The sequence below is a fragment of the Fistularia commersonii genome, chromosome 30 (genome assembly GCF_037954325.1).
Source record: "Fistularia commersonii isolate RoL2024-O1a breed Wild chromosome 30, RoL_Fcom_v1.0, whole genome shotgun sequence".
NCBI classification, from domain to species: domain Eukaryota; kingdom Metazoa; phylum Chordata; class Actinopteri; order Syngnathiformes; family Fistulariidae; genus Fistularia; species Fistularia commersonii.
Window position 1 is genome coordinate 9,327,038 of NC_141313.1, and position 12,810 is coordinate 9,339,847.

General features: G+C 48.9%; 1 protein-coding gene across 1 annotated transcript in view; it reads left to right on the forward strand.

Moving 5' to 3' along the window:
- LOC147216377 (microtubule-actin cross-linking factor 1, isoforms 1/2/3/4-like) overlaps positions 1-12,810 on the forward strand; it is a 107,037-nt gene that overhangs the window by 26,911 nt on the left and 67,316 nt on the right. Inside the window, exons 32-42 of the mRNA XM_086178412.1 lie at positions 1,299-6,902; positions 7,399-7,554; positions 7,705-7,920; positions 8,007-8,180; positions 8,337-8,624; positions 9,348-9,497; positions 10,539-10,772; positions 10,857-11,042; positions 11,131-11,304; positions 11,399-11,566; positions 12,527-12,718. Of these exons, the coding sequence (XP_086034538.1) occupies positions 1,299-6,902; positions 7,399-7,554; positions 7,705-7,920; positions 8,007-8,180; positions 8,337-8,624; positions 9,348-9,497; positions 10,539-10,772; positions 10,857-11,042; positions 11,131-11,304; positions 11,399-11,566; positions 12,527-12,718 (7,542 nt within the window). The remainder of the gene's footprint in view (positions 1-1,298; positions 6,903-7,398; positions 7,555-7,704; positions 7,921-8,006; positions 8,181-8,336; positions 8,625-9,347; positions 9,498-10,538; positions 10,773-10,856; positions 11,043-11,130; positions 11,305-11,398; positions 11,567-12,526; positions 12,719-12,810) is intronic.

Sequence of the window (12,810 nt, forward strand, 5' to 3'; positions counted from 1 at the left end):
TGCATCCCATTTTACTGTCATCCATCTCCCTAGAATAGAGATCCATGTCCAAATTAACACTGCAGCACATTACATCCCACTATTTCTTTATTTTCGTGAACCGTTATCAAACCATGCATTCATCTCCCGGGGGAGGTCCTCCACTTCTCTTTTTGCCGTTGTTGTTTGTGTCCTTGCACGAACGACAACCAAATCAAAAAGAGAACGACAGTGTGTGAGGACTCCAGGGTTCGCGCAAAACCGAGTACCAATGTGTTTGTGTACAAAGGGAATAAATTCAAAACACGCTTAAGTCTACTGTTTATCAAGCAAATGTTCACCTGGGTTAGAAGTGTATGTGCACCAGAGGCCAGCTATGCCAAAAAAAAAAAACCCCACACCATTTGAGCATGATGTGTCCAGATCACAAGAGTGTGTGTGTGATTGACATTTTTTTGGTGTCTGTTCTAATGCATTCTATTAATGTGTGTGACCAGCGTTTTGCTTGGAAAAAAAAAAAATCACTAACAGCTGCCAAAGGAGATTTTGGGGACGTCCAAGCTCTGATCCTCGGAAAGGATAAGACTGAGGGATGCGAAAGCAAAGCCGGAAGGATAGAGGCGACTTAAAACTAGACTGAGGTCATCAAAGTATGTCATTATGCAACGACAACCTGGATTGATTGGAAAACTATGTTGCATTGACTAAATTGGAAAAGTTAAATTTAAAGCTAGGTGTATCACAATGTTAATTATGAATTCATAAAGGGGTTGGACTTTAGGTAGCCATTATTCCCTCAAAGTTAGGAAGTTCAGTGCGAGGAGTCCAAATGGAGACTGGCATGCCAAATGCTAACAAGCTTCTCACCTGTTGCGCCTCGCTCTGCCGAGCCGGTTATTGTGTGTGCCACGTGACCAGCCCATGTGGTAAGTAGCGCTCGCTTTCATTCTTACAGTTGCCTGTCAATTTTCTCCCCTTTTTTTCCCATTTTACTGTCCTTTTCCCTTGGAAAAAAAAAAAAAGACGTAATATCTGCGACCCTGCCGTACTTGTGCAGTACTTTTCCTTTTTCCTACATTTTTGTTTATGTCTGTAGCGTTTGTTTGCATGCTTTCTGTGTTTTCTATTAGCTGTGAATTCTATTAGCTAAATTAGTGAAATCCTTGGTTCTATGTGTAGAATTTGCTAGGTTTCAAATGGACTGTCCCAACAAATTACTACTCTTTTATATCACTGTTGATGGAACACAATGCTTCATCTTTTTTAGACCGTAATCAAAACCAACGCCAACGTGATCACGTTTTCCTTTCTTTCCGCAGAGTCGTACTGCTATCGCTGGATTAATTGACCTCGGCACGGTGGAAACATTCCCAGTTTTCCAAGCAGCCCAGCGTGGTCTTATTGACCATGACACCTGCACTTCACTGCTGGAGGCTCAGCTTGTCACCGCGGGTGGGCTGCTCCAGCCGAACAGCCCTTTCAGTCTCTCCCTGGAACAAAGTTTGGTTCAAGGCCTGATTAGCAGTCAGACCGTGAGGCATCTCTCAGAGCTAGAGAATGCAATGGGCCTGATTGAAAACACCACCTCAGCAGTTGAGCAAGAACAAAATGTGCTCCCCGTTGCCAAAGCCATGGGAGCTGGGCTCATAAAAGAGGAAGTTGGACTCCGTATCCTGCAGATCCAGATGAACACCGGGGGGCTCGGGGACTCGACGGGAAAGATCCTGAGTTTAGACCAAGTCGGAGACATGGGACTTTTGCCTCCTGAAATTCTCGCCAAACTGCTGTCGAGGCTCGAGCGCAGAGAGCTCATCGATCCAAACACAGCCGAAAAGCTGAGCCTGGAAGAGCTACGGCAACGCTGTGGCCCGGACGAAGACTCGGGACTCCTTCTCCTCCCCGTCAAACAGCAAGCCGGAGGCACCGTCTGCCTGCGCTCCGGGAGAAAAGTTGGCATTTTCCGAGCAATCCAAGAAGGCTTGATCGACCGTCAGCTCACTGTACGGCTTCTCGAAGCTCAGCTCTTTGCTGGCGGTATTGCCGACCCGCGGTCCGGCCATCGCTTGACGCTCAACGAAGCGGTCCGCAATGGACTTATAGACCAGGACTTAGCTTGTGAGATGTTTGCACGACAGCTACGGAACGGGGGAATCCTAGACCCCTTCAGCGGAGAACGTGTGGATTTAGAGGAGGGTATTCACAGGGAGCTGCTCTCTTCCCGTTTGGCTGTGTTGGTCCTTGAGTCTCTCTGGACTTACATGGGAATGCTCTGGCCCGAATCAGGAGAGCTCATGCCTATTGTGGAGGCTTTTCACCAAGGAGCAATCTCAGGAGAGCTTGCAAGGAACATCCTAAAGCAAAGACACTCTATTGGGGCTCTCTACAGCCCTGAAAACTTCCTGGTGCTGCCACTCGACGAGACCGCGGAAGGTACTCTCGACCCTCGTGTTGGCAATTTTCTAGCAAAAGTCACAATTCCAGATGTTCTACTCGACACGGAACGGTCGGGGACTCCATTTTTGAACCGTTTTAGTTCTACAAGTTCCTCTCCGCCGCCTTCATCATCTCCCAGCAGTTCAGGACATGATATGACACCATCAGTCAGGATGGAACCTGCCGAGCAAGCGAATCAAAAACTGCTTCATCACATCATAACACACAGCTATGTACATGCTCACTCGGGACAACGTTTGGTCCTGCTTGATCCGGAGCTTGTGGAGTTGGTCCATGCAGCTGAAACGGCCGCTGGAAAGTCTGCTCATGCAAGTCAAGTTCAGCCTCTTAACATTTCGGCAGCAGATAAGCAGCTGGGAGACGTGATTTTGACAGATGACCCAGTCAGTGACAGACAAGCTGTGGCGGAAGAACAAAGTTCCCATGAAGTCACACAAAACGGTGATTTTCGGATAAAGGGTGCAGCCAAACATGAAGAAAGCGAGGAGAATGAAAATGTGATCTGTGATTCGACATTGATCGTTGAGACCAGTTCTGCTCCGCCAGCAAAATATGGGTCGGATAAAGATGTAAATCTGAAAGGCAAAACTCAACTTGAAATTTCAGAAGAAAGAACAGGAATAACTAAAGGTTCGGGACGCCACATCGGAACGGCATCTGATTCCAATGACACGGTCGAAGCACTGGCCAGGGATTCGCAGACTGAGCCAGATCGTACAAAACAAGTGGCATCAGTGAGCGAGGCCGGCTCACAGGTAGAGATCCCTGAACCACCAACGGAAGCGCAAAGTGAGGATGCCGAATTGACTCGGTTGGTTATAGAGCTGAGACAGGGGGGTCTGCTGACAGAGGAGGGCGAAAAGCTTCTCCCAGATGAAGCGGTAGCCCAGGGTCTTCTCCCCGGTCACACCGCAGTGAAATTAATGCGTGAGGCAGGATTGTTCGGGGGCTTCATTGATGTTAAAAGTGTCGAGTCTCTTAGCATGGAGGATGTAATGCAGGCCGGTTTGCTAGATGAAGATCTGATGTGGAGCGTCCTCAAGTCAGAAAAAACCCTCGCAGGGGTCGTGGATAGTGGGAAAGGGCAGATCTGTGGGGTGAGGGAGGCAGCTCAGGCAGGTTTGATCGACGACGACACTGCTACTCGACTGCTCGAGGCCCAGGTGGTATCTGGAGGTATTGTTGACCTAAAGAGGGATAAGAAAGTTTCTGTTACTCTAGCATCAAACCTGGGGTTGATAGATGCCAATCAAAGAGAACCGCTCTTGGCACTGGAAAAGGCGTACAAGGGAAAGGAAACAGGGTCCATCGCAGCTCTCACAAAAACCTCCCTACAGCTACAGATGGAAGGTGTTCTTGACCCAGAGTCAAAGTGTCCAGTTCCTCTGGAACAAGCTATCCAGAAGGGGTTAATAACCCCGGAGGATGCTTATCATGTGCTGGCAAGACAAGTGGCTGAGGGTGGCATCATACATCACGCCTCTGGAATGAGGCTTTCAGTTTCTGATGCTGTCGATCGAGAACTTGTTGAGCGTTCCGTTGCTCCCGGGCTGGAAGAACTAGAGTGGGTCTATCAAGGAAAACTCAGCCGTTCCTCACATCCAGAAGCTGTCGGTTTGCAGGCATCAACGGGAGCCATCTTTGACCCCCTCACCGGATGTAAGCTCACCTTGGCAGAGGCAGTTTCTAGGGGGCTCCTCGAAGAAACCATGGCTAACCAAGCCATGGCTTCTCCTTCAATAACACAAGGAGTGCTTGATCCCCAGACGGCGCACATCGTGCCTTATTCGGAACTTGTAAACCAGGGCAAGATAGATATTGAAACAGGTAAACGGTTCTTGGAGGTAGAACCGTTCAGAGGTATTCAGAATGAGCAAACGGGAACTCTCTTGACCCTTTCTGAGGCAGTTGCTTCCAAACAAGTTGACCCAGTTCCAGCCTCGAGGCTCCTCCAAAGCCAGGCTGACAGCGGAGGCATTGTTGATATCACTACAGGAGAAAGGCTTTCTCTTCCTGAAGCCTCTGAAAGAGGTTTAATTGCCGAAGACATGGTCAGAATTATGGCGACCAATCAGCTTGTGAAAGACGCTGTTTGTCCACAAGTCTGGGGTCGGGGCAGTTCTGTCGGCGTGACTCAAGGTAACATAGCTGCAGAGATTCAACAGAAATCGTCCTCAGTGGAGATAGAGGGAGATGAGGGTAGTTCTACAGCTCCTGCCTCATCATGTAGTTCATATAGCCCTGCTACATTGTCAGTGTCCAGCCTAGAAAGTCCATATAGCAGGTCTGATGCGGAGTCTTCAGCAACCCAGATTTCAGAGAAAGCTTTGATTTTTGCACAAAGCACTGCCAAAACCTGTACCTCTGAAGCACCAGAAAGCTCACTCTTTTATGACGCAGAAGAGGACAAAATGCTTTTGAAAGAAGAGATTCCAGCTGAGACGGACCAATCCCTAGACCTCTTGAGTAAATTTGCCTCTGATGTTGAGAGGAAGATCCAGCATGCCATCATGGACGTCATACCTCAGAGAGACATCGGTAAATCTCAGTTCACTCCTGAGCAAAAGCCTGGTGAACAGTTACAAATGGCTGTCAGCAAGACGGACGACGAGCAAAGGGAGAGCACCTTGAGAGATTCAGAGATTCAGTCACCTGTTCATGATACCGACGATGTTATGCAGGAGGAGAGCGGGAAGGGGCCGGCAGTTGCAGATGGGAAACCTGTGAGCGTTGGGAATAGGGATGGGAGAAGAAGTGATAAGAGTACACTAGTGGTATGTGATGAATCCCTACTAGGTTCCACAGGAGCAGACATTAGAGGTGGAAGTGAAAACAAACACGTCAGTGGAGAGTCTCAAATGAGTGAAGTGGAATGTAGCGGGAAGGACGGCGATAAACGAGTCAAGATGGAGAAACATTCAGACACTGAGATCACAGGTGGTGACCCATTATTGCCTTCATTGTCCAAAGAGACAGAGACCAAAAGCAAGAAGAAGAGGAAGAACAAGAAGAAAGGGAAGGGTCCAGAGGTACAGTGCGAAACACAGCCACAGGAGATAAAGCCTTCGCCTGAAATTGGTCAGCCTGTTGCTCACATCGAAGGGAGGCCTCAGGCTACTGATGCGCTTACAGCGGACGATGCACGGCAAAGCAAACATGAACTGCCAAAGAGTGATGTTCAGACTGTTTCCCCTGGTCCGTCCGAACACAGCAATACTGAGGCAGAAACCGACCGCAAAATCGAGACCGAACATGATGCCGTACAACAGCAAGTGGAGGCAGCGCGGTTCGAGTCAACGGTGGACAGAGCAATGGATGGTAAAACAGGTGAGACATTCAAGTCATGTAGGAATGAGAATGAGGAACACCATTCTGTGTCTCGTCAACTGGGCGTGTCAGACAGTACGAGTCCAGATGAGGGGAATGGAATTGTGCCAGACTTGCCTCAGCGGTCTCCTCTTCCGGACGAGGAGAAGGCAGCCCTAATACTGAAAGCCAAGGAGAGCATCCTGAAAAAGGTGTTCGAGAAATCGGTGAGCGACAAGCAGGCTGCTGAGGAGCTGCAGGCACTTCGCAAGGAAGCCGGGAAGGAGAGCCACAGCAGCAGACCCGGAGCCGGAACTCTGCCGGCAAAGGTTGAAGGAGGAGGAAGGAGCGATGTCGAAGAAGAAAGTGACCTGAAACCAAATGGTTCTCCCAAAGACATAGAGGAAGACGAATATGTTGAAAAAAAACAAATGACATTGGCAACGGCCAAAGAAACTACAGGTGTGGAAAGGCTTTCGCTTAAAGATGGCAAAGAAACTGCACTCTTCGAGGGTCCTTTGAAAGAGAAGAGCAAGGCTGTTGTTGACAACCAACAAAAAGGCATAGAGGGCCAGGCTGCAGAAACTCAGCCGTCCAAACGAAGCAAGAAAAAGAAGTCAAAGATTGCCAAAATGATAGATAAGGCTCCGCAGATAAACAGAAATGATGCCGATCAGCCAGCTAGTGGCATTACCGAACGTTTTGTCAGCGAAAAGGGAAGCCAAAAAGAGATCCCTCAGATTATATCGACTGAAGATGAGCCCGAGGACTCAGAGAGACCTGGTACTCAAAGCGAGGGACGAGAGCAAATGACAACAAAATACATGGGCGAAGAAACCCAGTATGACGAAAGTAGTGCTGGTGGTTCGACCCGCAAACCAGACCCTCGGCCAGCTTCCCCATCCGCGACTCCTGCCTCACAAGCGGGGCAAATATCCGATAAAGGCAAAAGGAAGAACAAGCAGCACCCGCTCAAAATCGAAAGAGAGGTCGTTCCTGACTCAGAAGCTTTAGGACGACAGCATCCGCAGTCTCCGGCATCTCCCGTCTCTTTGATTGTACAAGATGCTTCCGTCGAGAGTTTGGGAGAGCGGGAACGTGAAACTAAAGAGATCGAAGAAACCGAGTCAAGCAAAGAGGGAACAACGCCTGTGTCTGGCAAGGTGAGAGTTAGAAGAATTTTTAGGAACTGTTTGGTTCCAACTCCCAATACCCATCTGATTAGTGCCAGGCCACGTGTACCAACATGTCGACAGGTGTTACTGCAGTAACATGGACAGAGAATTGTCACAAACAGTTTTTCCCATCACCTCAAAACAAAAGTAGAGTTTGTGATTTCTCACAAATCCGTTCCCTGTTTTTTTTCGGTGGCGGAGCCAAGCCCTCCCGAGAATACTGTTGAATTCGGCTTGGTCTCGTCAAAACCGGTCGCGGTGGCAATGAATGGTAGAGGACCTCGACTGATCAGTGGAGAAGAATTAAGACAGGCAGATTTATCAGGTTGCCAGGCGACCATGCAAGGATAATCGAACGAACCTCGAATTTATTATATTATATATGACTTTTAATTTCCTACATATACAATACATATCAATATTAAGGCAAGGGCTTCTCAGAGCAGTAATATTTATCCTGCGTTTACTATTTCTTTCCCGACAGTCATCTTTGTTGCGTCAGGAGTTCTTGGAGCACGACCAGCAAATCATAGCTCTGGTCTCCATGGTGCGGCATATTGAAGTCCGACTCAAGCAGCAGCAGCAGCAGTCGGTCGGCCGCAGCCTTATCGCCTTGGATGACGTCATCAAGCAAACCGAGGTAAAGAAAAACTAAATCCAGATGCCTCCATAAGTCACAAAGTGTCAGGACACCTGTCACTGGAGGATACAAGGATTGCGCCGATGGAAACATTGTCCGATGACCAGGCGGCGTCAAGAAAGCGTTTCCTTTTTCTCTCGTGCCTCTCAGACTCTGGACCTCGAGCTACGCGACCTGGAGGCGGAGGTTAAGAGGGAAGTGGAGGCTGCCGAGAGCCTGTTGAAGCCCCAGCCCAAGGATGTACCTCCACAGCTCCTGTTGGCGCTGGAAAAGGATAACTGTAGCCTAACTCGAGGATATGAGGCTGCAAAAGCACTCTCTGAGGGCATCCTGCAGAGTTTACTGGCCCACAGAGATTCGTACAGGGTAAGAAAGGCCACGGTCGTCGTTGATCCTCCTGAGTCGGATCGCTCTTTCACCGTCACTGTATTCTGCAAATCTTTGTTAAATAGGATGCGGTAACTGCAGAGACAAAGTCACTTGGAGAGCAAGTGGAGAGCCTGCTCTCCTGGTTGAGGGAGACAGAAGCTCAGATGAATGGAGGAATGGCGGGGATGGAGAAACTGGAGAAGGCCGAAGGAGACGACGGCCGTGATGATCTCACGCAACAGCTACATCTCTGCGAGGTACTCTCAACTTTTCTTATGCAACGGAAACAGTGTTGGTTCCATGGCTTCTTGACTTTAGCGCTATGGTTCAGCAATTTTTTTGATCGTGGCGTCTTCTCGCCACAGTAATGCCGCCCTCTTCCTCTAGTCATTGTTCTTTTGCCTGTCTTTCAGGAGCTGCAGTCCTCCCTGTCAGCTCGCTCCAACGAGGTCAACAACGTGGCCTTTGACATCCAGGTGTTTATCTCCGAGCGGGCTCAGGACCTGGCGCCCGAGCAGAGCAGGCAGCTGCTGGGGAAACTCCAGCAGCTGCAGCGGGCCTTCCACCGCACCTCTGGCCAAGCCCAGGCCTGGGCCGATGCCCTGTCTGCGCAACGGAGGCGGGAGGAGCAGCGGCAGTCTAGGGAGAAAGTGAAAGAAGAGGAGAAGGACAAACAAATGCAGAATGCGAGGGAAAGAGAGGTTTGGAAAAACGCGACCGAGTGGTGCAGCTTCCAAGTCCAGCACTGTCTTACTAATACCTTTTTCGATGCATCGCTTTCTCACACAAAATGTCAACGCTCTGTAGACAAGCGGTCGAACACATACCGGTTTCATCGCACCTCCAAAGAAATCATCTAGTCCTTTGACATCAACCCTCCGCCGCTCTGTCCGCAACCGCAGTGCGACCACCTGCGCCGGCTTCGTATCCGCAACTCTGCATTTTCGACGTGTGTATCATTAACCTGTTTGCCTTGCTGTTCCAGATTGCCACTGAAGGATATCGCTAGTGTCACAGCGGTAAAGGCTAAAGATCCGATAGCCGGCTGCTAGCTGTTTTTTTTTTTTTTTTCCCCAGTAGAGAGACGGGAAAATAAAACACAGAGAAGGATGTCTGCGTGAATTCTCTGTGTTACGCTCGGTCACTGTTTCGATGTAAAACTGTGTGTGTGTGTGTGTGTGTGTGCGCTTTTGCGTGCAAGTGTGAACTCTGGACACAATCTGCTCAAAGCTTGGCAAAATGTGCACTACACTACACGTGCGAGGGGTGAAGTGACTTTCACTGTTGAAAGTTTATCGCAAGTGTTTCGACAAGTGGATTTTTATCATTTATTATTGTATATTTTTCCATTATCTTTACTCACATTTTTCCTTCTGTCTCGGGTGTTGCTTTTTTCGGGGGGGGGTTCTTTGTATTCTCATCAGGTGGTCCAACTGCAGAAAGCCGAATGTTCTCAGAAGTTAGAGGGCCTGAGTACGTGGTTGGCCGGAGCCGCCAGCGTCCTGGCCAATCAGCAAGGTGGAGCCAAAACAGACGATATGGCGGTTTTGCAAGAGAAGCAGAAGAAATTAAAGGTAAAGCACATTCAGAATGAATGAATTTATTTATTTATACGTATATATATGTGTCTGTTCTATAGTGTATAGATTACTGTTCTGTTACTGCTCTCTCAGCTAGTTTTCCTTTACAGTGATCTCTCGCTATAACGCGGTTTACTTTTCACGGTTTCGCTACTTCACGGATTTGCATCGTGCATTGCGTTCTGCATTCTGATTGGCTAAAAAGTCACTCCGCCTCTTCTCTACCTGTGCGTCAATAACGTTACAGTTTAATACGTACACGTACGTAAAACAGCTTGCCAAATTTACATTACGTACGTGCAAATTCTCTTGCAATTTCGAGGTTCTCTAAAACCCATAATGTTGACAAAACGCTCTGGAACGACAAAAGCACCTGCGGCAGGGCCCAAAAGGCAGCGGAAGATGCTATCTATCGCTGATAAAGTTAAACTTCTGGACATGCTAAGGAAAGGTAAAAGCTATGCGGCTGTAGGTCGGCATTACGGAGTTAATTAATCTTCCGTTCGTTCCATAAAGAAGGAAGAAAAAAACATAAGGACGACAGCAGCAATAAGTTTTAATAAGGATGCAAAAAGGGTTACATTTTCTCCCGTTTAATCCAATTACTCGGGTCGCGGTGGGCGGTGCTAATCTCCGCAATTTGAAGCCTTCTGTTCACATTGATGATTAAAATTATTATTTGACAGTACAGTACAGAAGTTATTTGTTGAAAACAAACGTTTCTAAAGTACAGTGCTTTTATTTGTGAAACAAATGATTGAGCCTGTAAAATGGTTTGCTCTTTCTTTTCAGTGTATAATAGAGTATTTGATTGTGTAATAATTGTAAAAAAAAATAAAGGTTTCTACTTCAAGGATTTTGCCTTTCACGGGTTCTTTTTGGAACGTAACCCCCGCGAAAAACAAGGGTATACTGTTTACCTCTTTTTGTTTCGAAACCATCATTCATTTGTATGTGTGTTGTATAAAAGTTAATTTTTTTTTTTTTTTTTTTGGAAACTAAAATCCTGCATGCGTTTTGCCCCGCTCTCTTTAGGAAGTGCAGAAGAACCTCCAGTCCAAAGGGGAAGGCATCGCCGAGGCCATCCGCTCCGTGGAGGACTTCCTTGCCGAGCGAGGAGAGAGCCTGAGCCCGGGGGAGAGGGCGAGCCTCCAGGTGGCGTTGGCTCAAATGAAGGAGCAGTACGGCGCGCTGACGGACTCGGCCGACGCCTCGCTGTCGGAGCTGAGCGCCACCATAAACACCACCGTACAACAGAACACACAACGGGTAAGTGTATACGAAACTGAGGGCGATTTTAAACCGCGGGATTGAAAGTACCCTCCATTTTTTTGTGATCAACTCTCTCCACAGGCGAAGGCGGTGGAGGAGCTTCAGGAAACCCAAAGCCAGATCGACTCCCTGCTGAAGGATTTGTCCGCCGTCGGTCAGCCAGACGAGCGGGGAGCGGCGGCGGCGGCGGCGGCGGCCCGAGACACAGTGGATGCCTCCTCCTCGCAGCCCGAGGGTGCTGTCATGTCCCACACGGAGATGCTGCAGGTCGGACCCTCGCTCACCGATTAAGTTGACGTGCGTCTCGCCGCTCGCCCCGCCTTGACGGCCGGCGATCTCTCCCTCCCCGCTTCAGGCCGAGCTCCAGCAGCTCCAGTCACAACAGGCTCAGCTGCTCCAGATCGCCCAGTCGGCCCGCTCCCTTCTGGACCAGCCAGACGCTACGGTTCCCCCTGAGGAGAAACAGCGTCTCCGTGCTACACTGGATCAGCTGCAGGCTCAGCACCAGGACAAGCTACAGAGCTGCCAGGTACTTCCTGGTAGTACCATACTACTAAGTACAACTACATCCAGTTATACAATCACAAGTTGCCAATGGCATCTTGATGAATCACTGCTTGCAGGACCGACTCAGGAAGTCGGAGGCGATGAAGGACGAACTGACCAAGTTCCTCCAGGAACATGGAAGCCTAGGTACCTGGCTGGAGCAATGTGAGCAGGAGCTTTGCGCCTTAGGGGAAGGAGAAACCGATGCCCAAGGACTGAAGAGCAGGCTGGAGGAGCATAAAAAGGTGCGTGAGGCGTTACCTGGATGTTTCCCGTACTGTGATCCAAGATTTTTTCCAATTTCACACGTAATTACTCATAGCAAATCCAATAAGCCGGTGAGACTTGTACCAAATCCCCCTGTGCGCTCTGTGAGATAGATTCTCAGCAGATTGCCGCCACGCACACAGCACAGAGTGCCAACGTCTTTTTCAGCCATTCCCGATGTAGAGTCGGCACAAGAAGTCCTGGAGAAGTAACACCGTAGGCGCCGGCAGCGTTCTCAGAGTTCTCCGAGGCTTGGTCCATCTGCTGAGAGTACTTGGGACCAGAGAGCTTTGTACTCGATCGCTATTAATTCGGCTGGCAGTTATATGGCTGCCTGACAAGGAGTACGAAGTAAAGATTCGTCAACCTGACAACTTAAACAGAAAAGAATTGAGGAGCCTCCTCCCGGTGTACTACATTGTGATGTCCGCATCGCAACTGCAGCTACTTTAGTAATTGAAGCGCAAAGTTGCCCCTAAGGTTCCCCGGGGCTCAGCCTCAGCTGCTCTGCAAGAGAAAGACATTTTGTGGACAGGGGGCCTGACACCGCTTTTCCTCTCCTTTTAGATTTCCAGCTCTTTATAAACCTGCAGGCTCAGACAGCTGCCTGTAGATGGCGCAGCAGCACTCTAGATATAACAAAGACGCTCCCCGCATCAGTGAACAGTTTGAATCAATTGCAGAAGACCGAAATTGTTACCGTTTGTGTTCCCGCCTCTCCATATTTGCTAGCCACCCAAATAGAATCCTTCGAGGCTGTTTGGATGCATTGTTATTACACAGCTCCGTTTTTGTACTTTTATGACCTGATGGAAAAACACCAAACCGCCCAATAACACCCAAGACAAGAGAGGTCTTCATGAAAGCCGCGGTCAGATGTTTATTTTTTCCCCGGTTGTGTCCCAAACTGACCTTCCAATGATCCGTGTTATTTCCAGCTCGCCGAGGACGTCATTTGCCACAAAGCAGACCTGCGGTTTGTGTCCATTTCCGGGCAGAAGGTTCTAGACTCCATTCAAGGGGCTCTGGAACAAGGTGGCGGCTCAGACACTGCTCTGGAAGCCACCAGACGTCTTGTCGCTGATGAGCTACAGGACGCCAATCACAGATACACATCTCTGCACTCCAAGGTTAGTGATTGGGGCAACAAATCTTGAGCCTGCCAGCATTAGCATTTCATGAATTCTTTACAGGAAAGCACACTTAAATCAAATAAAACGGC